Source organism: Gobius niger, assembly GCF_951799975.1.
Source record: "Gobius niger genome assembly, chromosome: 11".
Taxonomy (NCBI): domain Eukaryota; kingdom Metazoa; phylum Chordata; class Actinopteri; order Gobiiformes; family Gobiidae; genus Gobius; species Gobius niger.
The window spans coordinates 33,241,263-33,268,367 of record NC_136862.1 but is presented as its reverse complement, the minus strand read 5'-3'; the positions used below and the strand labels follow the sequence as shown (position 1 = coordinate 33,268,367).

Sequence of the window (27,105 nt, the reverse complement as noted above, 5' to 3'; positions counted from 1 at the left end):
AACTTGAACACACAACTTTGACCTCAGTATTCAGTACTTTTCCAGCTACTCTTACTTCATGGTAGCACTAATCATTTTAAAGTAACAATACATTTACCCGAGTACAGTTCGAAGTACTCCGTGTACCCCCCGTAATCCTCCTCCTGAGTAGAAAACATAAACTCGATTGACAGCGACATCCAGCCAATCACAGTCAAGACCCGCCTTTACAGATAAATTGGCCAATCACGGTTGAGCGCAGTGTCTTTGGCCAAAAGGAGGGAAACATCGGTGGCGTTTTGCAGTTTTTTAAAATTTCAAACAAGTCTGTTCAGGTCAGAAATATTCAGATTTGGAAATGGCGCCCGGATAGATCCAATCTCTTTTTTTTTGGCGACTTCCAGGACTTAATGGTGGAAAAGACGTGGTTCAAAGCATTTTAAAACACCTAAATCCCGCAGGGCTGAGTTTTCTGGTGAGTCTGAGGTAAGTTTCATCCCAGTCCTGTGGAGATCGGGGGTGTGTGCGTCTCAGGAGCCTCTCCCGTTGACGATGATGACTAACACCGGCGTGAGGTCCATCAGGTTCTTCAGCATGTCCATGATGTCCGGATGGCCCCTGGCTCCTTCGATGAACTCCTCCAGCGTCAGCTCCCCTGAAACACACACACATACACAGAGTCATACAACAGGCACAGGTTTGACAAGGGTCCCACCTGGAGAAGGGTGCGGTCCAATCACAGAAAAGGCTGAAAAACCTATAAACACAAACTATTGTCCTAGTCCAGAGATGGGGCCAAACCTCAACCCAAACTTAAGTAGTGCAATGTACATACACTGAACCAAAATGTAGACACAACACTTTAGTTTTTGCTCTCCTCTTTCAGGGGGTGAACTCAAAGACACACAACTTTTTCTTTAAACACAACAGACCAATTTCTCCCAAATATTGTCCACCAATCTGTATTAGAGAGCACTTCTCCTTTGCCAGAGAATCCATCCACCCTCACAGGTGTGGCCAGGGGCGTAGCCAGGAATTTTTCACAGGGTGGGGCAAGGGGGTCCACTTATGTTACTGGATTGGTATTTAAATATACCAATAAAAGTCCGCTGTCCTCTGCAATAATATGTGCCGACCAAAAGGGATTGGAAAAGTGCTTGAATATCGAAAATTGGGATTCGTCATAATCCTCCCTCTGTGGCTTTTGTCGACAGCCTGGTCTGATCATTAAGTTCTATTTCAACAGATCAGGATGCTGTCTTATGGCTGGTGTGAACTGATTTTTAGGTGTCACATTGCCCCCATCCTCCCCTGACCTCAATCCTACTGAGAACCTTTGGCGCCTCGAGCAAAACATCTATGAGGGTGGGAGGCAGTTCACATCCAAACAGCAGCTCTGGGAGGCTATTCTGACATAAATGGGTCTGTTGTGTTTCTAGAAAAAGTTTCATGTCTTTAAGTTCACCCCATGAAAAAGGATTTACATTTCTGTTCACTGTACACTGTGGGCTCCCTGTAAAGATTAAACGGCATGTGTTTTAAGGAATTTGCGATATTATTTTTCAAGTGTGTAGCAGGTGTTTAGATTATGTGCGACAGAATCCTCGTCCTACTCTGTGTGCGGCTGTACCTTCTCCTTTGACGTCGATCTTCTCGTAGATGAGGGTGACGATCTCCTCTGGGTCGATGTCTCTGTTCCTCGTGATGTCCTGAATCGCCTGTAAAACAACAAAACACACTTTTCAACAGAGCGCAGGACTGAGTCGTCAAATCAAGACTTGTGGGATTTTGGTGCATTCCATAATATTAAATAATATAACTGGGAACTTGTTTAGGAGTTTATTTGAGGACTGTTTGAAACGTCCCAGATCAGCTCTGCTCCAGCCACAGAGTTTCCCCATGCCTGATGTGGACACTGCAGTGACCAGTACCGACAGGCTCGTTTCTCTACTTTTTGATATTGTTTTAGCTATGGACAATATTTGCTATAGCAACCCCTAAAATGGCAGATTTCTATGGTGACGTTCAGCTAGTGGCGGCCGGTGGTGTTTCAAACAATGCTCATTATATGTTTCGTTACTCTTTATCACACACCTGCATAAACCTGCAGCAACATATAAAACATCCATTACATAAACCTTACATTTTTACACACAGCCTTTTGTGCAAACAGGATCTATTAAGACTGTAGACTCATAGTTCAAATCAAAATGTTGCATTTCAACAACTGAATTATGCCGAACATTTCAGGGAAAATGTTAACCTGGCTAACACCATGCTGCTGTGTGCGCTCGAATTATTTCGAACTGCACAGCAGCCTGGGGACCATGGCCCAAATTTTCCGGTGGATTTGGGAACCAATCACAGAGCGAGGAGGGACGGCAAGACGATGACGCGCTATTCGATATACGGAAGCTTGTAGTTTATTTACGGATAAAAAAAAAAAGTGTATTTACGGATCCAACGTGACAGCAGCAGACACGATGGTGTTTTTCGATCAAGCTTTAGACCTTGTTCTAAATAATTTAGCTCAAAAGTTTACAGCGGGTACGTCATACGTCATCTCATACGATGATACGATTGGCTGTGGCCACGTGCAGACGCATGATAGACTTTTTTTTTTTTTCCGTATCGCCCAATAAACGACTATGGACGATCGTAAACCACACCTCTCCTACGAGAAAATGAATTGGTGTCCCCAGACTAAATATCACTTGTGATTTTAGTCTGGTGTTAGCCAGGCTAGGAAAATGTAGTTTTCCTACATCAGCGCTAAACAAGTCCAAACAGTAGGACTTGGTTTAGGACATGCTAACAAGGTTTAAAGTGAAGTAAACAATACTTGGACTAAGAAGAAAACCTGGGACTAAACCAGAACTAAACCAGGTCCAAACTGGGACTAAAGACTGAAACCAGGTCCATATTAGGGCTAACTAGAGCTGTTGTGCTTGTGTCAGGATGTAGCTGTATGTGGCTAACAGAAGCTACATCAGGAGGAGCTAACACCAGAAACACTCCACAGAAGCCTTTTATCCACAAAAGTACATTTTCAAAGTGTCAGTCATGTCGGCCATGACTGAAATATAGTTCATCTCTGTCATGTTGGACTCACCAGCTTCCGTTCAGCTAATGCTAATGCTAATGCTAATGCTAATGCTAATGCTAATGCTAATGCTAAAGCTAAAGCTAAAGCTAAAGCTAATGCTGCTCTCACAGTCACTGAGGAGCATCAGGAGGAGCAGCTCTGAGGGACCAACACTGGGTTGGAGGGACAGGGAGACCCAGGGCTGACCCTAGGCATAGGCGACCCAGGCGGCCGCCTAGAGCGCCATCTGCTGCAGGGGTCGCCGAATTGTGTCTGAATTTTTGAACCCCATACTCCCGCCATCTACAACAGTGCTGATTTTCTGACATATTATTGGAACAGAAAGTGATGGAGACTTGCAGGCTTTTGTGTTGAAAACCTAAACCATATCCAAAAAGTGCCCAAGAGGACAAAGTTTAATCCTGCCTAGGGCTGGCCCTGGGGAGACCACAGGGAAGACCACACAGAAACACCTTATTAACAATTTAACACACTCTGGTGGGTTTATCATGACATTTAATAGCTGAATTTGCGAAGTAAAATTCATTTAATTTGGCAATTTGTTAAGTTTGTCTTCACTTATAGTATTCAGATGGAGAGGAGGAGGTTCAGTCTACAAACATCTCTGCTTTCAAACACTGTCTAGATAGACACATACATTCAAATGAATTTAAACCTGGTTTAGTTTAGTCTTTACTCGTGGTTTCATTTGGTTTATTTGGAAGGACAGAAAAACATAGACATACTGTAACAGACTGTAACTTGTAAGTCTTGTCAAACATTTGAGTGTGACATTGGGGGAACAAGTTCCACAGATTAGCACGCTCCCTGTTAGTCGAAAGGCCCCTTCCAGCCTCATCTTGAAGCTCCTCTGTGGACATGTCTGCTCTCTGCAGCTGCTTCGAACATGACCATTTACGATTACGAGCGATCCCAAAGATGATGCATCTATCTGACATTATCACATTCTACAACTGGAGCCATTTCCTCATTATCCGCCCCATGTATCTGGACCTGCAGATCAGTCGTCGATGGAGAACCAATGCCCCAGTTTGGTCCCAGTGGGAGGCCTGAAGAGCGGAGACAGAATGTGCTCGTCAGCAGATTATCCTGGAGCTAATCTGAGCGTTAAACCCGGCGTCCTGCCCTGCTCTGTCACGACGCCTCCGCCTGACTCACACCTTTACAGGGTTTCTACAGGCGGCTGCAGGTCCAATGGAACGCTTTGTAATGCCCTACATACTATGTTTTTGATGCCGTAAATGCATAACATCAAGACGTTTTTCATTTCTTAAGATTTGTAAGAATTCAAACAATGAAATGAGAAATTCTGATATTCAAAACTGAATTTAAAAAAACTGAATGAAGATTGTGCAAATTTCAGTCCGAACTGCAGCTGGATTAGTTTTAGACCAAAGTTTTTGTGTGTTTGACAAATCTATGCAGTAAAAAGAGTTAAACAGTGTCAGTGCTGTGGGTTCTGTCTCTAAAGAAAAATCCTATTATCTAAGAAATGTAGATTGTAGGCCAGTTTGAATCCAAATGAATGCTTTTTAATGACTTTTAAGGCCGAGGGGTTTCTGCATCAGGGATACTGCCTGTGTGACATAGTGGCTAAGGCTAATGGTGTGTGACATGGGGTTAAGGTCAGGGGCTGGCTGTAGGATTAAGGGGGAGGCAGGACGGTCAAGCATCGACCGTGACACATCTGACCTGAGTCACGCTCCACTGCAGGGCTTCATTAAAGCACCTGTAGGTTCTCCTGGAATGGATTCAAGTTAGCTCTACAGTGAAGTGTCACCGGGCACTGAGGAAGAAGTGGCAGGCCCTAACCTACTAGGTGCACTATTGAGCTTTTCCTAGATTACTTTCTGTTTATCGGTCAAAAAAATGTGGGCATTCGGCCCAGGAGAGCGCCATTGTGGAGGCTTTACGTTAGCTACCGCTAAACAGAAGAGTGTGCAGAGAGAGAATGGTGAACAGTTGTTGCCCTGGAGAGCAGGTCGAGCAAATTAGCAGAGGACGCAGATATCCTGGACCTCAGCTGTGAGCGCAATGATGACCTTCTCTCCATGCCAACAGTCAACACAACGATTGTCATATGACACGCAGCCGAAATGGCGACCTCGAGGTGAGTCGGTGGTCACGTGTCTTCATTTGACCGATTGGCTACTATTCATTATTCCACCATTTGGACACACTCTGTTTATTGTTGATTTCAGGACAGTGCATGTTAACATATGAGACTCCTGCCTGTTTTTAGTTGTTGGGGAAACCAGAGTACCCAGAAGAAACCTGCGCCGACATGGGGAGAACATGCAAACTCCACACAGGAAGGCCCCGTCCAGGAATCGAACCCGGGACCTTGTTGCTGTGAAGAATGAGCACTAACTGCTTCCACTCTGTACCCTTTTCTCCACAACAAACAATACATTTAGAGCTTTGGTTTCATCTGGATAAAGAATCTCAACCTTAACTGAGCACATCTGTTCAAATCTACCCAAATCTAAAAAGCTAAGACCTGCAAAACTGAGCTAAGATTTTGTTATGTTTTAAAAAAAAAAAACCTTGTTGCTTTTTAGTTGTGCTTTCATGCTTGTTGCCGAACTGGAGAAACTGTTTTGAAAGAGCCGAGGTGAGGCCCCTGACAATGGTTCAAGCCAGTCTGATATTTCTCTGCACCGTTTAGGAGGTTAGAAGTGACAGAGTAGACTTTGAACACTGTGACCGTAGATATTAGCAAAAACCAAGACAAAAAGTCAGCATTTTGACCTACCTTCCACCTCAAATTGAAACTATTGACTATTGACTTCTCCTATATGTTTCTCCAATAGAAAGAATAGGGAAGGTATGTGTTATAGCTGCACGGGCTAATGCCCTTGCACCCAAATAAAAAAAAACAAGATGTTATTCAGAAACCCCTGTGAGGGTCAGAGTTGGCTCACAGTGAAGATGGTCTCCAGCTCGTCGCGGTCGATCTTTCCGTTGCCGTCTTGATCGAACAGTTTGAAGTACCACTTGAGTTTCTGGTTGATCTCTCCCTTCAGCAGCAGACTGATCGCCGCGATGTACTCCACGAAGTCTATGTATCCGTCCTGCAAAGGAGAGAGAGAGAGAGGTCAGGAGTCAAACCTACAATCCCCAACACAGTAACACACCCTACTCAGCCAGATCCAGGAGTCAGCCCCGTGACAGGTCAGAACCAGAGACACTGCAGCGACACAGGTTTAAAGTTTGGGGAAGTTTGATCAAAACGGATCTTCCCAAAGGTGTTTTACTGCTACGGTCAGTCTTAATGTCCGTCATTGTGCTGACAACATTTAGTCCAGTGACAGTTGTTTAAACTATAAACTACAAGCCGCTACTTTTTTCATGAGCTTTGAATCCTATGGCTTATACAGCGGCAGGTCATAGTGAATATTGTGTCATGTTATCAACAACACCCCTGAGTTCTAAAATGAAAGAACTCCGATGTGAGGAAGACACAATAACAGCTCCACATACAAACGTAAAGATTTGCCGTTGAGACGATGTAGAGCTCACGAGATGATGCACCAGAAACTGCAGTTCAGCGTAAGACCTGAGGTGGCAGTGGTGAGTATAAAAATGTAAACTTTCATCTAGTCTTTTTCGATTCATCCAAAGTCAGCCTTGAACGATTCACCACAGACCCACCACAGCCTTCCCCAGGAAACTCCTGAGCAGTGTCCGCCGACGGGCCGAGGAGGGCGGCTCTAAATTCAGCCAAGAGGTTCTGCGTCATGCTTCAGTTTGACTGAACACACGCGACGGGACATCACGGCTTCCGCGGGGGAGACAGAGCCACCGCAGTCTATGAGCATCTGATGCACTCTGCCTCTGTAGGTTTAGCTAGCAGCTAACTTAACAATAATGCTCTTATTAAATCAATGCTGGACTGACATAAGAAGAGTATTGACCCGGTAGAGCCAGAGCAGGACTAGCCCACACACTTTACATTTAAGGAGCTCCAGGCTTTTTCTGATTCCACATGAGGCTGGTCCTTGTTGCATGTTTTCATACAATATTCCTTCACTGCACTTTCCATCCCATTTAGCTTCGATCTAGAGGAGATCGCGCTGGTATTGCACCAAAAAGACTAACGCGCTTCATGCGGGCGGGGCTATTTTGGAAAGGTCATTTTGGCACAGTGCGTGGAGTGTCCTGAAGGAGAAGGTCTGATCTCCAAAAGTGAAGCGTGTACCGGAGCCAAATCCCTAAAAGAAGACCTCATCCTTTTAAACTGCTGCGGTTACACAATGTTGGACGTCCACACCTGACCTTTCCAACGGACGGCTCAATGAAACACGCTGTGCAGACATTCACCTTACATCTGAGCTCAGATGTGGGTGACCTGTCCTTTTACTGTAGATTACAGCCTTAAATATATTGTCTTTGAAAACATTCACACAAAAATATTCTGTAGCAGGGCACAAAACTCAATAAATCATTCAATGGATCGGCTGCCAAAGAGTCCACATCTTAATAAGAATCTTTGGATGGCTCTGAGCGGGTCACCTTCAGAGTGTTTTTAAATCCGAGACTGGAAAATGTCTGTAGTAACGTAATGTTCGGACAATTGACCACACCTGAAATTAAGCTTCACCAACTACATTTCAAAAGAAACAAAGGATTGTACATACTGTATATAGACCGCACTGGTGTCCACGCTGATGGACGCGGATACTGGAAATACTACACTTTTCTCTCTGTCAAATATTTCAACCTATTTACTTTTACAAAAAATGTGTTAAGAACTTCAAAGTTAATCAAATAGATTATTCCAGGGGTGCCCAACATGCGGCCCGGGGGCCATATGCGGCCATCAGGCCAATCAACCGTCTTGGTGAACTGGCTCAGATCTCCAAAGATGGTACTTTTTACTGCATGTTTTCTAATTCCACACAATTAAGACCTCAAAAAGTCACATTTTATTGCGAGACAGAGCTGAGATTAAGGTTCCACGCCTCAATAAAAGTGTGGAGCACGGTTTGAACTTCTCTTAAATGCACCCGTGTGAATGTTTCACTGCACTGACTGAACATCTGTGGCCCTCCAGCCGTAAACACTTTGATATGACAAAAGTCTGGACATCCCTGGATTATTCTTTGAACTCGCGTCATGTGCCATCAGCGCGGACAAGACAAAACAAACCGCGGCTGAAAGCTCAAAGCTCTGAGCAACTAAATGCTTCTGTCAGATATTCCAGCGGCCTCCAGCAACGACAGCTCATGAAACTCTTGGCAAACGACAAGACGTGTGGTAAATGTGTCTTACATTGGCTTACAAGTTAGCAGGCACTGCTCCTGCTTTGTTTTTGGCTTTGAGAGGGAATAACACTCAGCACTCCACTGTTTCTATGGCAGGAGATCCAGAGAGTGGTTGGGCAATGACAATAGGGTTAGTGTGACACTCCACTCCATAACACAGCTAATTCTGCCTCCAAACTGTTGAGAGTTCTGTAGACAAACACAGCAAATCTGAAATGTTCAAAAAGTAAATTTGAGTTAAAATCAGCTAAATCCCAGAGTGAATAGGGTGGATAGACGGCTGACATGAATTACTAAACAATCCCATTGATAGTCAGTCACTAAACCACATTCTCTGCAACTTCTTTTACAAAAACACAACTTACTTGTCCAAACTGAACTGAACAATATTTAGGCTTTGCACACAGTTCCTAAAACCCAACTCTACTGTCAGACACTAAGAGAGCAATGCTTATTGAATTTGTTTAAATGAGCTGGAGGATCCTGGACCCAAATGAAGGCCGTTACTGTATCACTGCAGCCCAATAATGATGCTGCTGTGATACAGTATTAATATGCCTGAACGTAGATAACAGTAAGTTGCACATGAACGCCTCTTCCTCTTGGATTTTCCTCTGGGAAACTGGGAATTCATGTTCATACCCGAGTTCCCGGGATGAGATTGTTATATAAAGCCAGCGCTATTTATTTAGCGACGCTCTTAGCATGTCATCCGTTATTTTCCACTTAGCGTCACTTGTGTTTTATGGAGCAGAGAGCAGGTGCAGCTTAGTGGCCACCTTTCTTACATGATTTTACTTGTTTACAGACTTATGTGTGTTTTAAATGTTTCACTTTGCTTCAAAATCTCCACTCGACTGGAAAGGATCAAATAGTATTATAGAACCTGCAGTCATGAAGGCTTCATGAAGGCTTCATGACTGCAGGTTCAGTCCTGAGTCAGTTCTACAGCTGTACTTGTGTCCTGGGTGAACTCGGTTGAGCTGAATAATCCAATAATCTAAAAGTCTCCATTACGTTAATCCACTGGGCACAGATCTGATGAGATCAAAAAGTCCACTCTTTGTCCAAATCCGGACTGATATCGCAGCGCTAACAAGGTCAAAGCGAACCAAGGCCAAGTTAACGAGGTCTCTGGAACCGCTCCCGGGGGAATGGTTAAATCGAGGAGAGTATTTATGCCAGGATCAGGTTTGATCAGTTCACAGCAACAGTGACTCAGCTCAAATATCCACTAAAAGCTGTGATTACCTTGTCAAAAGAGCCAACTATAGGAATCCCAGAAATGCCTTTAGCTCTGAGTCTGTGCACATTTTGTTAGGCAACGGCTCCCAGACCAGATTTAGATTGAACGTTCCATCCCAATACAGACTAGGTGATTTCTTTATCATGAGCATATTATATGATGATGTTTAGTGACCACTGGATTTGTATTTGACCCACAAAAAACAGAAACGTAGCTGAATTTCAGTTAGCATTCAGCTAAGAGGACACCTTTAGATGCTAATTTGTATCTGAAGTTGGTACCAAAGATCTTCAATAAAACTCTAGATCGGACGTGTTGGTTTATATTACCAAGTCTCGTATCTCAGTCAGGATCAGCTCATTTCTTTGAAACGTTGTGTTGTTGCCGTATTAGCTTTGTTTACTTCATTCATTCCCCGGGTTCAGTTTTCACTGTATCACTGTCCCATGTTCAATATTAGTCATGTGGTGTTAAAAAGTACAGAAACACTCTTTTAAAGCAGGAAACAAATGTTATCTTTGATATAAACCGAATTGAAGAGTTTGACGCTGGAAAATCCATGAACAAATGGAGCTAAAGTCAGTGCCTCCTAGAAAATAACATTTGAAAATATGCAAATATATTATTTTCTCACCAAATATCGTCACGATAAACTGCAGTCTGGAGTTTGTACATTCATTAATGATTTCTAACGAGGCTTTGACCTAAATGTGGTCTATGGTTGACAACAGCTGAAAACCTCTGTATCGTTCATTTGCTATGTTTGGTGGCTAATGCTAAGGGCTATTAGCCTGGGAATCCCCATTTTGATCCCCAATGTTCAATAGAAAGAAAGAAAGAAAGAAAGAAAGAAAGAAAGAAAGAAAGAAAGAAAGAAAGAAAGAAAGAAAGAAAGAAAGAAAGAAAGAAAGAAAGAAAGTGCTCATTTGGGGACCAATCCCAGAACGAGGAGGGACGGCAAGACGCACTATTCGACACACAGAAGCTTGGACTTTGTTTACGGATCCAACATGACAGCAGCAGACGCCATCTTTCAAACAAGCCTTAGATCGTGCTAAATAGTTTAGCTCAAAAGTTTATTTTAAAAGAAGAACAGCGTTTGGCTGACACACATAATCGGGTAACACTGATATGATTGGCTATGGCTGCATGCAGACACATATGATGGACATTTGCAGCGCCCAATAAACGACTATGGACAATCGTAAACCACACCTCTCCGAGAAAGTGAATTAGTGGTTCCCAGACTAGATATCACTTGTGCTATTTAGTCTGGCATTAGCCAGGCTGAACAGCTATAGGGAAATCCCTCTCTGAAAAGTCTACTGGACTAGCCGACTTGTTAGGATCAAAATGCTGCTTCTCCTTTTTTATTTTTATGGAGCCAACCACTCGCAGGTGTAGCAGTAGCTCCAAACCTCACCCTACAGCAGAGGTGGGCAAAGCAAGGCCCCGGGACCAAATGCGGCTCTTCTAATATCATTCAGAAGTATTCTTGTGTTTATGTTCTTATGGCATTCTTCTTTGGACATAGATGTTCACATTTTGTTTCTCACACCTTTTGACTTTTACGCATGAACAGTTCAGAATTCAGAACTCACATTACTCAAGTAGCCTTTTTCCCAAGTACCCAATTATTTGGGTCACAAACGTTTCATTTTTTTCTTCTACTTAGGTATCATTATTTTATAGAAAGGTTACTCCCACCCACCTCTGGCAATAACTACCACACTGTTTTTGTAAAGAATGATCTAAGCCAAAGGGACTAAATAAATAAGTAAGAACATCAAAGCTGACCCAGTAGCAGTAATAGTGGGATTAGTAGTTGTAGCGCTCCTATGCATTCTTGAATGTTTTGTATGGTATTGTAGCAGTAATAGTAAGCCTTAGTTTAGAAGCAGTAAGATAAGATAAGATGGTACTTTATTGATCTCACAGATGGAGAAATTGCATTTGCACACACTAGTATGTGTAGTGCTGTGTCTGTCTGTGTCTGTGGCTACAATAGTTAGCTTACCACTGAGCATGGAAGGACTAAAGGACTGTAGTGTAGCTCTTTGAGAAACTGTTACAGTACAATGCAAGTGTAAGCCGTTGTAGTAGTATAGTAGCAGTAGTAGTACTGACCCTGTTCAGTGTTCGTGTTGAAGGTGACGAAGAATTGGTCAACGTAGCTGTTTTCTGTTATATATAGATATAGTATTTGTGATAACAGTAATTCCAGCAATTGTGGTATTTGTGGCACTGACACCATCCATGTCAAAGGTCAAAATGGCCAAGTCCACATTTTATATGATAAGAATGTTAGTTGTAACAGTTGTGGAGGTAGTAGCAGCAGCAGATATAGCAGTAGTAGTAGTAGCAGTAGTAGTAGTACAGTATGTGCAGCACTGACCCCGCACTATACCGTAGACTATATACTTTATGCACTGATTCTGTTGGCGTTTGGGACATCGCGTGCGGTGCAGTGTGCAGAAAGTAGCGAGCCCGGTGACCGGAGCGCCTGCAGAATAACTCCAAGAATGATGTATTCCCGTGATAAAGACCGGCCAAGTTCAAGACGCACTGGAATATCTACGGATGAATATTAGTCAGAAACGCTGGATTTCACATGGATTTGAGAGAGGAAGCTATCGATCATTTAACAAAGGGGTCCTCAAACTGCGGCCAGCGGGCCCATTCCTGTGCGGAGTTAGGATATTTTAACTAAATAACCAGTTTACTCACTCCTCCAGCAGAGGGCACCTACATAAGAGATCAGAATATAAACACATTAGAGCCACGTGGTAAATGAAGCTTAACACCACAGAGTGCGGAGAGAATGAATAATGACTACAGTACTTTGAGAAACTTGTGAACAGGCTTGTAAAGCACAAGTGTAAGAAGTTATTACTTTGGTCACATTACATAATGATGTTTTATTTGAAAATAAAAATAAATGGAAACTAAAACAAAGTGCGAAGACTTGATAACTATTTTTGCAAACCACTACAGTGAAACAAACATGAGCCTGAATCAAGTGTTGATCTTGTGGATATAGTCGTGGGGACTGTGCAGGCGAGTCATCTCTACTTTACAATGAGGCCTTTTGGTCTGGGTCATACAATTATATGTAATAGCCAACCCGGTCCGGCCCCCAGAGAAAAAAGACTGAGGACCCCTGATTTAGCAGCTCAAGCTAAAGGTCAGCAGCTAACGTTAACTTTTCCCCGTAACGATTTTACGCAACACGTGAATGAAACAGCAATTTTCTGTCTTTTGTGTTGTGTTTAGTTCAAAGACCTGTCTCTGTCTGTTCTCCTTCGACTCTCACAATGCATTGTGCTCTATATTGACCTGTCTAGCGACCATTGCTGCTCGCTACTTTTCAGAATGCATTGTGGGAAGTTTTAAGTGCACTGCTTTTTTTCTCTTTGGACATTCGGACGCCACTACAAAATGGCGTGACCACAATATAGGGAATAGTGAGGACATTCGGACACAGGCCGGGTCTACGGAGCTGCTGACTTTATGTTTGTTACAGTAGTAGTAGTAGTGAAGTACAGTATTTCCAACACTCACCCCGTCCATGTCGAAGGTGTAGAAGACCTGGTCTACGTAGCTGCTGGCGTTCTCGCTCATGCCTTTGAGTCCGAGGATGGCCTTGAGCTCGAACAGCGTGATGAGCCCAGACGGACTCTCCTTCATGAACTTGTTGTACCAGTGGTGCATGTCCTCGGACAAGATCTCTTCCAGGTTGGAGCCGTGGTTCCCCATCGCGGCGGCCCCCTACAGGATCCTTCTGCCGGCTCGCTAGCTTCAATTAGCTTCCTCTCACAAACCCCCTCAAACGTCCACCATTGTCTGTTAGCTTAGCATCAGCAGTTAGCAGTCTTTAAAAACTGTTCAGCTTTGGAGTAGCTTTTGAAACCAGTAAAAATGATTTCAATTCAATTAATTTTTGAAACTTTTCCCTGGCTCTTGCAGGTAGAGCTTCATTAGCTACATAGCCGCAACTAGCCTTGTCAACATTTAAGCCGGATTTTAAACATTTTTCCTTCACTTACTGATCGATCGGACAATTCCAGCCCTTCTGCAGATATTTCAGAGATTTTTCAAACAAATTTCGAATTGAAATTGCAACTAGCAATCCTGGTATCCCTTGTGCAGCTGTTTCCGGCGTTTTTGATCGATTCTGTTGCTTTTGCCGGCGTCTTCTCAGTTGCGGTGTGCAGCCGCGGGTCTTTTCCCCTGAGGATTCAGTTTAGTTTTAAGTGGATTTCCCAGCTTTGCGCGTTAGCCGGCGTGATCCCACAGCTCTGCTTCCTCTGCTCTATTCTCACGACAGCTATGCAGTTTCAAATGGCTAATGATTTGGAAAAGAAAAATGTAAATGTCCACTGCAGGTGTCAGTCCTTTTGTTGCAGAGTTGAAATTTCATGCAGCGATGTTGAATTTTCCCCAAAGTTTCTTGATGATTTCAAATATTTTTTTCTTGAATGTATCTTGTAAAAGTCGTCTTTCTCGATGGCAGCCAGTGATTTGAACGTTTGCAATATAAGCTTCAAAATAAAGCGATTTACAAAATGGCGGCTACTTCAATTGTAGATACCTCGATCTTTTGCAGTAAGTTTTTCTCGTTCGCGTTCACTGATTGGAAAGTTTGCAAAAGCCTATTCCAGCTCTTTGATTGTAATGAGTCCATTCCTTTGCCACAGTTGCTTGTTCTCCGAGTCTTGCTGCAAAATCCCGATGCTGTGGCGGTCTGCGGTTGGTCACAAAGATGTTTATTGGCTTCTTTTGTCGAACTGTCTCGGAATTTGGTAAGAATTTTGCTTCACTCCTCGTGGTGAAGCGGCCGCGGCGGCTGCAGAGAAGCAGGACACGGCCAGTGGAGTATTACCCTCTTAGAGACAAAAGTCAAACCAAAATAAACCGGTGTTAATGAGATTGGCTTAACTCCTGTACACTGCACTGCACAAGCTTATGTAAGAGACCTGAACCAGGACGGACCCAGGCCAGAGCACTAAACCAAGGCCAAACTGTGGATTAAATTCAATCTGTAACCCAAACTGACACAGAGGCGGATGACGGCAGGACCTGAGCCCTTTTCAAGATCCTCAAAGCATTCATAATTACGGCATGGGCATGGGCTGACAAACTGTGACAATCTTCTCAAAAGCCTTCAGTCACAGGCAGCATTGAACACTGAATTGTATTCGTGCCTTGAAAGGTCTCAATTAGCAAATCACATGTAACGGGTTGTCTCCCTTATCTCCCTTACTACCACTTTAAGTTGGGTGTGATTTTCTTTTGTGGGTGTTTCTTTATTTGCAGTGGGCCAATGGCCACGTCTTAAGTTAAGTGGGCAGTTAGTAGGGGCGGGACTTTAATCATAAAAACACCTGTGCACCTTTTGTTCTCCCTCATTGTTCTGTTCGGTCTTGTCCACCAGGTCAGTAGCCTCACTCATGCTTGTTCATAAATGAAGATGTATTCGTTGAATGTTTTATTTCTTAACATTGCCTCATTGTTCTGTTTGGTCTTGTCCACCAGGGGTCCAGGCCAGTCTGAGGGCAAGTCGGCTGCTCCGCTGGGACGGCGTGTGGTTGCTGGGGTCATAGTACCTGACCAGCACAGAGACCAGGAGCCATGTTGCGGAGTATGCCGACCGTTCAGCCTGGACCCCTGGAAAAGAGCCCTTCACAAAGCCCATTCAAGTTCCTTCCAACCATGTCCCCACCAAGCTCCTCCTACTCCTGAGGGCATCAGCTGAACCCCATCTGCCTAACCTGCTCCTCATCAATTTTAGTAGTGGTTTTACGAAATAAACAAACCTAAAACTTTCTCCTGGTCTCGGTCTCCTTGTGCCCTGGTGATGGACCCAGAGGGGGCGTTACACACAAACACTACAATTACTTATACTGCGTTCCAAATTATTATGCAAATGATATTTTTCTCTGATTTTCTAAACTATCAACTCAAATGAGACTCAGCATAATTTTCAAGCCTTAACACTGTTAGAGGATCATTTGAATGTGGTTGAAAAAACGTCCCAGTGATAACAGTATTTTTTTCAAAAATAAATATTGTAAAAATGTATTATGCAACTCATACAGTAGTTTCAATACATTTTAAAGCTCGTATTTAACTGAAAATGGTCATTTGTTGAATTTGTAGCATTAGGAGGTCTTATTTACTGAAATCAAAAGCTATTTCAATCCAAAATATAACGGGTCAAGTTATATTTTAACATAGGAGCCCTTCTTTGATAAGAGCTTCATTAAGAGCTTCTTAAATCCATTAAACTTGTGAGTTTTTTTTATTTCTTTTCTTGGATTTCTTTGCAGGACGTCAGAATAGCCTTCCAGAGCTGCTGTTTGGATGAAAACTGCCTCCCACCCTTGTCAATGCTCCAAAGGTTCTCAATATGGTTGAGGGTCCACAGGTTGAGGGTTTCTCTCAGTTTGCGGCACGGTAGCGCAGCGGTTAGTGCTCTCGCTTCACAGCTAGAAGGTCCGGGTTCGATTCCCACCTGGACGGGCCTTTCTGTGTGGAGTTTGCATGTTCTCCCCGTGTCTGCGTAGGTTTCCTCTGGGTACTCCGGTTTCCCCTACCACTAAAAACATGCACAATAGGCCAGGATGAATGATGTGTGTGAGTGAATGTATGGTGGTGTCAGAGGGTCCGTTGGCGCAGACGTGTGTAGTCGCGAAAGCGCTTCTGTCAGTCTCCCCCAGGGGAAACTGAAGCTACAAACGTAGTTTACACCACCGAGTATGGAGTGAATGTACAATTGTCTCATGTAAAGCGCTTTGTGACTATGTCTGTGAAAGGCGCTATATAAATAAAGATCTTATTCTTCTTCTCTCCTTTTATGCCCATAGCAAGCAGCCTGTGATGCAGAGGTATTCTTTACAGCAGGACATGGTGTGTTGGAGCCATTTCAGCCACGTTTGAGCCTCCTGCCACCGTGTGGCGCTGTGTGTGTGTTTACATAATTACCTGCCCTATATAAGGGGCGAGGAAGGCGCACTCAGGTGTTGCAGTATGGAGGCATACATCTTTTTGACCGTGTCTATGGAGTCGGAAATCTGCGTACTTGTTGATGGCTGTGAGGAACGCCAAATAAACCTTTGAAAAGACTGTATTTACGACGATTTGTTTGGAAGACACGCGTCCAAGACGCCTAATTACTGTAGCTAGAGCGGAACTTTGCACAGGACAAATCCTGGCCGCTACATTTGTCAAAAAGATAGCCTCGGGCACCGGGCGTACAGAGCTTGCGCCGGCTGTGAGTGGCACAGCGCGGTTTCCTGGAGTGGAGTGGACCCACCAACTACCGTGGCGGTGATCGTCGCGAGGTCTACGGCGAACCGGCGGACTGTTGGCGGGAGGAGGAAGAGGAAGGAAGGGGACTGTATGTGCGTCCTCTACCAGGAGCGGTGGTGGCGACTGGCGCGGGACGGGCTCTGCGCGGGAGCTTGGAACACGAGGGAGCGGCCCGCAGTGGAAGCCTGCCACGCCACGCATTTCGGAGACTACACGAAGCAAAGGCAGATCACACACCTGGTATGCAACTTCGTGAGTTCGATCGTGGAAGCACAGTTTCCTAATGATGGCGCATGGAAAATTGTATGAGTTTTGTGAACGGGACAGTGAGTGCACTGTAAAATTGAACACTGCAAAAAATGCACACTTTCTGTTTGAAGAATATGAAGTGGATTGGGAGGGGCCAGCTATCTTTGTCCCTTTAATGGCTGTCTGTGAAGACACAGGGGCCAGTGATGGCTTTGATGAGGTGGACTGGGAAGGGCCGGAGATATTTGTTCCACAGTGTGTTGCCTGCGATGATACAGCGGCCGCTAACTCCACTGAATTACAACCTTCACTTCCTGATGTTGATCAGAAGGACACTCTGGTCAGATTGGACTGGGAAAATGGATCACTGGTCGACCAACCTACTGCTGAGGTGGTTGCTGCTGGCTCAAGGATAAGGAGCCAGAAAAGAACATCGTGAACAAGGACTGTTTCAACGCAGAGAAAATGTTGGTGTTTGTAGCTATGATGTTCGCACAAACTCCTGTAGAACCCACATGTGTGAAGGGTTGCTCAATGAACTCTGAAATCTGTACCGTTTCCATGTTGACCCGTTCTATGTTCTTGCTTGTTGGACAGACCCACAAACTAGTCCAAGTTAAGCAATACAAAACCTTCAAAAGGAAGAAATGGAAATTCATTTACTAAGATAATTAGGATGCAAAACTCCACGCTAATGTGAAAACTACTGACATGATTTTGGAATTTGGATTGATGTCTGTATAAAGTAAACTGTTGAAAATGTAAATGTATGAAATGTATTTGTTATGGCTCCGTTTTTAGTTGTGTATTTGTATTGGTAATTGCTTTCACATCTGGCTTCAGCAATTAAGGGGCCGGTGTGTTGGAGCCATTTCAGCCACGTTTGAGCCTCCTGCCACCGTGTGGCGCTGTGTGTGTGTTTACATAATTACCTGCCCTATATAAGGGGCGAGGAAGGCTGATGAGGAACGCCAAATAAACCTTTGAAAAGACTGTATTTACGACGATTTGTTTGGAAGACACGCGTCCAAGACGCCTAATTACTGTAGCTAGAGCGGAACTTTGCACAGGGCAAATCCTGGCCGCTACATGGTGCGTTGTCATGATGAAGATGATTTTGTTCGGGAAAGCACGGCTCTTCAGCATAGAAGACAGTGGTCAGTCAGAAACTCCACATATTTTTCAGAGGTCATTTTCACACCTTCAGGGAGCCTAAAAGAGCCTAAAGGGGCCGACCAGCTCTCTCACCATGATTCTGGCCCAAAACATGACTCCGCCCCCTCCTTGCTGACGTCACAGCCTTGTTGGGACATTGTGGCCATTCACCAACAATTCCCCACCACTCCATCCATCTGACCATCCAGGGTCACACGGCCTCATCAGTGAACAAGACCGTTTGAAAATGAGTCCTCATGTATTTCTGAGCCACTGCAGCCGTTTCTGTTCATGAGCTTCAATGAACAGTTTAGGGGAGGCCCGGATAGAAGGTTTATGCACAACTGCAGCCTCTGGAGGGTCCTACACCTTGATGTTCAGGAGACTCCAGAGGCACCAGCAGCTTCAAATACCTGTTTGCTGCTTTGTAGCAGCTGTTCTCTTAACCTGATGTATTTGTCTGGCAGAAACCGTCCATATTGTGCCTTTATCTGCACAAACCCGAGTGTGTCTGAATCATCCACAAATCTCTTATCAGTATGATGATTACACTTAATCTTTCATGAAATATCGAAGGTTTTCATACCCAGACCAAGGCATTCAACTATTTCACACTTTTCATCAGCAGAAAGACCCTTTTTCTTTACCATATTGCTTGAAAATGATGATCTGCATAATAAAGTGGAGCGTTCTTTTTCAGTCGTTTTTCCTTTAACTGGGCTTAACCTGAGAACTAATCATCACAGGTCTCTGATATTATTGTCAGTGAGACACAAAACCATCTGTGAGTTTCATTGAAAACCTTTTTTTTTTTTTTTACCTTTATGACACTGAAATACAATTTGCATAATAATTTGGAACGCAGTGTACGCAGTGCATTATGTTTCGAAAACGCTGACATGTCTAGTTTCAGTTAGGCCTTCTGGTGTATAAAAGCTGCCAACCCTGTAGTTTAGAGTGCCACAATCACGTTCTCCTTGTGTCGGTGCAGGTGTCCTGAATAATAGATTTGGAAAATCAGTGGAACTTTCCTGCTCAATTATAGGTACTGTAATAATGTAATAATAACGAGAAAACAGTGCTGCAGAACTGCCAACTCTTCAGTTATAAGGCAACTGCTCTGCCACCTGAGCCAGGACTGAAGCAGGACTAAACCAAGACTCACCGAGGAGTGAGTAAAATACTCAGCAACAAACAAAACGTCAGGTTCAGTTCATTGCTCCCCCCTCCCCCTCGCTTCTGCCTTGAGTAAAGCCAACAGTTGAACAGTTGCACATTTTGGAGAGAATCGGTGAGTTATTTTTTAGTGGTCACCGCAACTTAACGTCCGCAAAATGCTAACGTCCACAAAATTCTAGCGGTTGGTAAATGCTAACGGACTTCCCCAATGTTTCAGGCCACAGGAAAGCCTGAAAAATCACCCTGAGGAGCAATTTGATTGGTTATTTATCATAACTAGCTGCTAACAGCTCCATGTCAATAATACAGGCAGTCCCCTGAGCCTGCGCTGAGATATAGGCTGCATCCGAAACCATCAAATTATAACCTCTGTCCTAACTCTAGCTCCTGATCCTTAACCTTTCATGGGGTCAACTGTTTGATCTCTATGCAATTAGTGAACTAGAGCTTCAGCAGCATTTGTCCAATTTGACCGTCCTTACCCAGGGGAAGGGGAAGTGACATCACCAACAGCTTCTGTTCTTATTGGCTGCTGACAAACAAAAGCACATGCCGCCACCGACTGTATTGCATATGAAACAACATAGTGTCCAAATAAATAAACTAACATGTATTTTGCCACGTTTATAAAGTTTGCAGAATCGTATTCCATATTTGTTATTATTAAATGTGCACCTGTCAATCAACAGCGGTTGCGCATGAATCACTCGATGGTGGGGGCTGGGGGGGGGGCCCTGACCATGACCATGACCATGACTCTCCGGGCCGCTGTACGCCAACGCTACAGCATCCGGGTAAGTCATCCTGGTTAGTTCTGGACTCAGACCTGGTTGAATTGTTTTTCCGGTTATTTCAGTAATTTCAGTTTTTTCAGTCTGATGGATGGATGGACAGTTCCTCCTCAGAACTACACTTTTACACGGCCTGGGCTACTCCTATACCTGACCTAAACCCGGCACAACCCAGACCAAACCCGGTCTTGACCCAGAACAAACCTGGACCTCAGTAAACAGGACCGCTTCTCCCTGTAATGTTTTTATTGTTGCCATATCCAGTTTACAATTTTAAAATGTTAAATCCAATCTAGTATAATTGTGTGGAAAAATTAAGTTTGTTTTTCTGTTTTTGGATCCCCACAACTTGGAAAAATACAAATCAATACACTAATCATTTGATCTTTGTGTTTGATATGAAGTTACAAGCTTTTGTAGGGCATTAAATATGAACTTTATGACAAAAATACTAAAGATTTGTATAACAGACATGTATAGCATCCATAGTAAAGGGTAATAAATCATAGGGAAAATTGAATTTATCATCAATCAATGCCAGTTTAATCTGGGTTTACCATGTTTCGGCCCACACTTTAACCTCTTGACACCCACCTGAACTGAAAATAGCAACAAAACCGTGGATGCAAGCGCGTCAAAAACGTGACGAAAGAGGAACAAAAACATGCTGGAAAAGCAACAATAACACAATTTAAAAAGCGACGAAAAAAGTGAAGTTACACTTTTGATAAGTTTTGTGGTTCTCAGTTTTCAAATGAGACTTACTCTGGCCTATACTTTAAGCTCCAGTCGAGAAGCTTTTAGATTTGGATAAAGCTGAACTGGAGAAAATGCGCTCAGTGAAGGTGTTAAACTTCTCAAAGGCATAGAGTAACACACCTGACCCAATGTGATTTGGGCAGTTTCAACAGCTGCCCCCACCAGTGTTCATTTTGACAACATATTTTATTTTAGTTTTAATCTTAGTCTTTTGACTAAAATGTCATGTAATCATAAAATCTTTTCAATCTTAGTCTAGTTTTAGTCGACTAAAATTGAATGTCAATTTAGTCGACTAAATTTAAGACTAATTTAGTGGACTTTGCATTGATAATATTCATTATAATCATATTTAATGTTGTTCCTCTGCTTCATGGAGCTGCTCCTCATGAACAAAGCTCAGAGCTGGTCCTTTGGCAGAGAATTTACATGATCTGAGGCTCTTTCAGACGCTCAATAGAAGTTTGGATGATTTTAGTCTCTCCTTTTCATTTTTATTTAGTCTTATTTTAGTCGACTAAAACATCTGGACATTTTAGTCATAGTTTTAGTCTCATGAAAAACTTTTAATTTAGTTTTAGTCCAATTTTAGTCACAAAAATATCACTTTGACTAAAATTAAGACTAAATATTTTAGTCGACTAAATTAACACTGGCCCCCACGACCCAGCAACGGAAGAGTGGAAGAAAATGGATCATGGATGGAAGAAAATAAGGCTTTTTTTTTTCAAATAAAAAAAGTGTTGGCAAATTGCCTCCATAGTTTGAATGGATTTTTATTTATTTTTTCACAAAATTCCAGGAGGATACTGCAAGGAGGAAACACTACGAAATTCATTTTTAAAACAGTTTACATTTGGCAGCTGTTTTATCTATTTATGTGAGAGTGAAATGTCCCTCGTCAGTTTAGAATTATAGATAATAATTTCTTCAATTGTAAATAGTTCAAGTTCACTCATTTTATTATTTATCCATCAGCCCGCACCCTGAAAGATCTTTTTACCGTGTTGCACTTCTCCTCCTGTCCGCTGGAGTCGCTGTTTCGTGGGCTCACTCTCCGTAAACACGTGTATCTTCCTTCCTTCCTTTACACGGCGTGGAGCTGCTGTTTTCGCTCAGGGCACAGACATTCGGGAACTCAAACTTCATTTCTTCGATTTCTCTCCAATCTCTGTCCCAAAATGACCAAAGTAAAGAAGGAGAAGCCCGCGGAGGTGGAGGAGGAAGCGGCTGCTCCCGCGGAGAGGAGCTACAGCGAGCTCATCGCTAACATCAACCCCATAGCTCAGCCCTTAGCCTCCAAGAAACTCAGCAAAAAGCTCTACAAATGCGTGAAAAAGGGTAAGATCTGACTCGACACAGACACAAACCATCTGCACAGGAACAGTTTGTGGTTTTATTTCATTACAGCCGTCACTGAGCATTGTTACAGCGTTTAAATCCATCTTCATTATAGGACCCTGAACATCGTTTAGAAAAGCGCGTATTAGAAATGTAAATCTTTTAATCACGCAGTAAAGTAACGTTATATATATATAACACTTAATATTCCGACCTAACATGAGATTGTTGAGGATTCCGGTTGATTTAATTCTACGTTACTTGGCGCACTTGTTGAAAATAGAGAACGTAAAGTTTCTAAATGCAGAGCGGTATGCTAACCACGTGTTAGCATCAGGGGTAAACAGACACGACAAATGCAGAAAGAGGATCTTAGGCTGAGTTTGACACGTTTTAACCTCTTAACTCCCACCTGAACGGATCCCATTTTCTCCAGTTTGGCTTTACCCTAATCAAAATCAAAGCTTCTTGGGGAAAAAAGCACCAAAACAGCCACAAAAAATGAGAAGAAAACAAAGATGTGACAAAAACTCAACCAAAGAGTGACAAAAATTCAACACAAATGTGACAAAAAATTAACCAAAAAGTGACAAAAAAAATCAACAAAAAGTGACAAAAAAATCAATAAAAATGTGACAAAAATTCAACAAAATGTGACAAAAAATCAACCAAAAAGTGACAAAAAAATCAACAAAAAGTGACAAAAAAATCAATAAAAATGTGACAAAAAATCAACCAAAAAGTGACAAAAAAAATCAACAAAAAGTGACAAAAACAAAAATGTGCCAAAAAGAATATAAAAAAAAACCCAAAAAGGTGACACAACACAGCAACAACACAAGGAAAAAGATCAGTTGTGTGGGTCTTAGCTTTCAAATGAGGTGTTACACAGGCCTATATAATGGCCAAAGAGGACAGAATGCATTTGGTTTAGGCGGGTGGTAAGAGGTTAAGACTGATTATTTTCTGACAGATGTTACATTATAAAATAGAACTGTTTAAAAGTTGACGATATAAACAAACACTGGCCCATAAAAAGGATTAAAAGTTAAATGCGAGCGCTTGGCAGGGGGTGAAATAATTTTAGTCATATTTTTCAGAGCCTTATTTAACCCAACACACTGCTACATACTCATACATCTGAGTGTATTTGATCATTTTCTAAATAATCGGAGGCACCTTCAAGACAAGGGGTGCTTTGAGTAGGAATGAAGGATTCAAGGGGTACACAAGACAAAAAAAGTTGGGATCTGCTGATCTAGACCAGTGTTCCCCAACCGGGGCCTTAAGCACTATTTCACTGGGGGGCCCTCATGGCGTCAGCATCGCACAGATTTAACAATTGATGAGCACATTCTATAGTATACACCACAGCTGTCACCATCTCCCCTTACAAAACACCATCAATAAGGCACAAGGTCAACTAGGCCTAATGTACAGTAAGGGATAAAACATTCGGTGGTGAGTTTATAATATAACTGTTGGGTCAAGTGTGTATGTTTATTTGACCTACCCATAAAATACATTTCCAAATAATGTTCTGTATTCTGAGGGATTCTTCTATAGCCAATAAAGGGTCCACATCAACTTAAGCCACTAAACACTGTTTGCTCCTCACGTTAGGAGGGATAATTAGCGGGTGATTAAAAGCATTAATGTGGTAGCAATGCGTATTTTAATGAGCCGGGTTAGAAAGTCTGTTTATGACCTAATTCAAGCTATATTCCTAGATAACTAAATAAGTCAACAACAGAAACATTATTAGCCTCACTGACTCACAGGCAGGCAGTCCTTTTCAGCTCCAAACAACATGAAAAGACTTTACTTTATCCTTCTGATATGCTCATGTTTAAGAAAACAAGCGTCCTCTGGTGGTTCGCCTCGTAGCCCAGTGCGTTCGCTCTGTTTTAAGGTCATTTTTAGTTCAACTTGTACTAGAGATAGTTTGAACAGTAGCGTGCTTAGGGCACTTCAGGGAGCTGGGTCACTTGCGTATTTTCAGCTGCATAGTCTGCGCATTGGCTGCCTTGACCGGGGCGGGGGTACGCGAGAAATACTTGGAAATACTTCAGATTATATATATTTTGGTGAAGGGAAGATTGTCTAACTAAACGTAACTGTTTTCTTCCACAGCGTCTAAAGTGAAGCAGATCCGCCGCGGAGTGAAGGAAGTGCAGAAGTTCATCAACAAAGGAGAGAAAGGGTAAAGCTTTAGGATCATGTAATTATAATTCGAATACATTTTTGTTTCAAAGTATGTTTTTTTATTCATTGGTCCAAGTTTAGACCGGCTTTCAGGTATCAGGTATCCATGTTCTTTGTTTCTTTATTTTAATTGTATTTATTTGTTTGATGGGGACAGTGCATCTTAATGACCAGTTGCACTTGTGCACTCATTATAGCAGAGATGCTAGTTTCTGGAGTCCCTAGGCAGGCGACAAATACACACTTTCCAATGTTGTGGTGTAGTCAAAGTCTTTGTTATTTCAGGATCGTGGTTCTGGCCGGAGACACGCTGCCCATCGACGTATACTGCCACCTGCCTGTGATGTGTGAGGACCGCAGCCTGCCGTACGCCTACATCCCGTCCAAACTGGTGAGAGCTGCACTCCTGCTGCTGTTGGTTCTGTGGATCGACATTAAAGTGACAGTCTGGAAGTGTTAATGTTTCACATGTTTTATAAGAATGTCCAAAACTGATCACTTGGTCTTGCATTTTGATGTAAGATAGATAGATCTATCTATTTAGATAGATTTAGATAGATTAGAAGATAGATAGGGGGAGGAGCTTGATCATTTACTTCTGAAAATTCTGTTCCTGCACTCCCAACAGACTGTCACTTTCAAATTAAACCAAGCTGTTTCTGTATTAAGTTGAACTGTATAACTTTGATTTGGTTTTGATTCATAAGCTAAAAGTATAATAAGCACATACTTGTTTTGTGCTCTTTTACAAGACAGTTGATTTGATTGCAAGTTGTAACAACTTTGAATACAAAGTTGTTTCAATTCTATGCCAGATTACAAGTTACAACTTACAAGTTACAAGCAGAATTTGCACAAAGAGTCTCCTACAAACGTTCACTTCAAGTTTACTTTATCAACATGTCCTCAAGCAGCGCCACTTTAGCTTTATGTGGTAGAAAACATTGAGAGTATACTGTTTCCATGCACCTTAATTCTTTAAAATAATCAATAGATAAATCAACTACCGAAATAATCATTAGTTGCAGCCCTAGCATGAAGGCATTAAAGGTGCATTATAGGGCTGAAACGACTAATCGATTAATCGACGACTAATCGATTATTGAAATAGTCGACAACTATTTTAGTAATCGATTAATCGTTTTCTGGTTCACACAGGCTAAAATGAAGCAAAAATGACATAAAAAATGTAGTATTTTTGATGAAAACCTACTTTGATTTTATATTTAGGGTCTGTAGTGTTTTGTACGTTGTAAATTTCATTAATAGAACCTTCAAAAAACATTTCCTTTTAGTTTAATCCATCAACACACCCTCAAACAGCGCCACTTAAGCTATAATGTGATTAAAAAAAAATTAAAAAATGAAATTTTCCTACACCATTCACAGCCAAGCGATTAATTGATTAATCGTAAAAATGATCGATAGATTAATCGATTACAAAATAATCGTTAGTTGCAGCCCTAGTGCATTATGCAACTTTTTATGTGGGAGAAAAGTGTTGACTGTGTGAGTGGTCAGCATGGCTCCTTTTATTTACACCACAGTGGCCTCTGATGCTCCAGGAAAAAAAGAAAAAAAACATTTTTCTGGTAGGTTTTCACTGCTGACCCTCACCAGAAAACCTACAAAACAAATGATCCTGGAGCGTTGTAGAGACCTCCGTGACGCAAAGTAAAGGCGTCATGGTTACCACTCATACAGAAACCTACTTTATCACTGACGAGGTTTGCTTGTGGCTCCGTGCAGGATTTGGGCTCTTCCGCTGGATCCAAGAGGCCGACGTGTGTGATTCTGATAAAACCTCACGAAGACTACCAGGAGCAGTATGACGAGGTGCTGGAGGAGGTGTCCACACTGCCCAAACCTCTGTGACGAGGTGTCCACACTGCCCAAACCTCTGTGACGAGGTGTCCACACTGCCCAAACCTCTGTGACGAGGTGTCCACACTGCCCAAACCTCTGTGAATAAACCAAGACTTAACCTGGGCGTAAGCCGGGTCTGAACTTTGCTCCAGTTTAATTTGATGATTTTATGGATCGTACATCTTTTGAACAGATACTTTGAGTTTTTTATTAAGACGAGAAACTGCAGTTATTTCTTTAAAAATGTTTAATTGTTAAAAATGTAACTTGAGTTTTTGTAAATAAAGTCCAAATGGATCTGAGTCATTTTTAACTGTGGAACAAAGTAACTCACTCTGGAAACGGTGATGGGACAAAAAGAGGTTGTAATAGAAAACACAAGGAAGATCAACAGTTTCAGAATGTTTGAGAGAATAGAAGTCGGACTGGTTCAGATGTTAATTTTTTTGTCAGCGTTTCCAAAAGTTATGGACAAATCTGAGTGACTGGATGGTTTCCAGTGTGTGGGAAAGGTTTTATAATGAAAAATGGGGATTGTACATATTTCAGAAAGCACAGGTAAATAAGTTCAGTGTCCAACATGACACAAAACACTGGAAATGTTGAGCTGCTTCTGTCACCACATGATGTACATGTAGGCAATTGTATTCA

General features: G+C 42.5%; 2 protein-coding genes across 2 annotated transcripts; one reads left to right on the top strand and one right to left on the bottom strand.

The window, feature by feature from the left end:
- Positions 1–509: 509 nt before the first annotated feature.
- On the bottom strand, positions 510–13,354 carry guca1d (guanylate cyclase activator 1d; the record flags this gene model as incomplete). The annotated part of the gene is made up of 4 exons (XM_079566833.1): positions 510–634; positions 1,610–1,697; positions 6,010–6,159; positions 13,160–13,354. The coding sequence occupies 4 exons, from the start codon at positions 13,352–13,354 to the stop codon at positions 510–512; spliced, it is 558 nt and encodes a 185-aa protein (XP_079422959.1).
- Positions 13,355–22,099: 8,745 nt separating this feature from the next.
- Positions 22,100–26,500, top strand: nhp2 (NHP2 ribonucleoprotein homolog (yeast)). The gene is made up of 4 exons (XM_079566536.1): positions 22,100–22,383; positions 24,517–24,586; positions 24,874–24,979; positions 26,338–26,500. The coding sequence occupies exons 1-4, from the start codon at positions 22,224–22,226 to the stop codon at positions 26,461–26,463; spliced, it is 462 nt and encodes a 153-aa protein (XP_079422662.1). The 5' UTR covers positions 22,100–22,223; the 3' UTR covers positions 26,464–26,500.
- Positions 26,501–27,105: the final 605 nt, after the last annotated feature.

What these genes read in the sequence shown, in the direction of transcription:
- nhp2 (XM_079566536.1), top strand. Translation starts at nt 22,224, where the DNA reads ATGACCAAAGTAAAGAAGGAGAAGCCCGCGGAGGTGGAGGAGGAAGCG. An exon ending in CTACAAATGCGTGAAAAAGG is followed by an intron (nt 22,384 to 24,516) that starts GTAAGATCTGAC and finishes TTTCTTCCACAG; the next exon opens with CGTCTAAAGTGAAGCAGATC. An exon ending in ATCAACAAAGGAGAGAAAGG is followed by an intron (nt 24,587 to 24,873) that starts GTAAAGCTTTAG and finishes TTGTTATTTCAG; the next exon opens with GATCGTGGTTCTGGCCGGAG.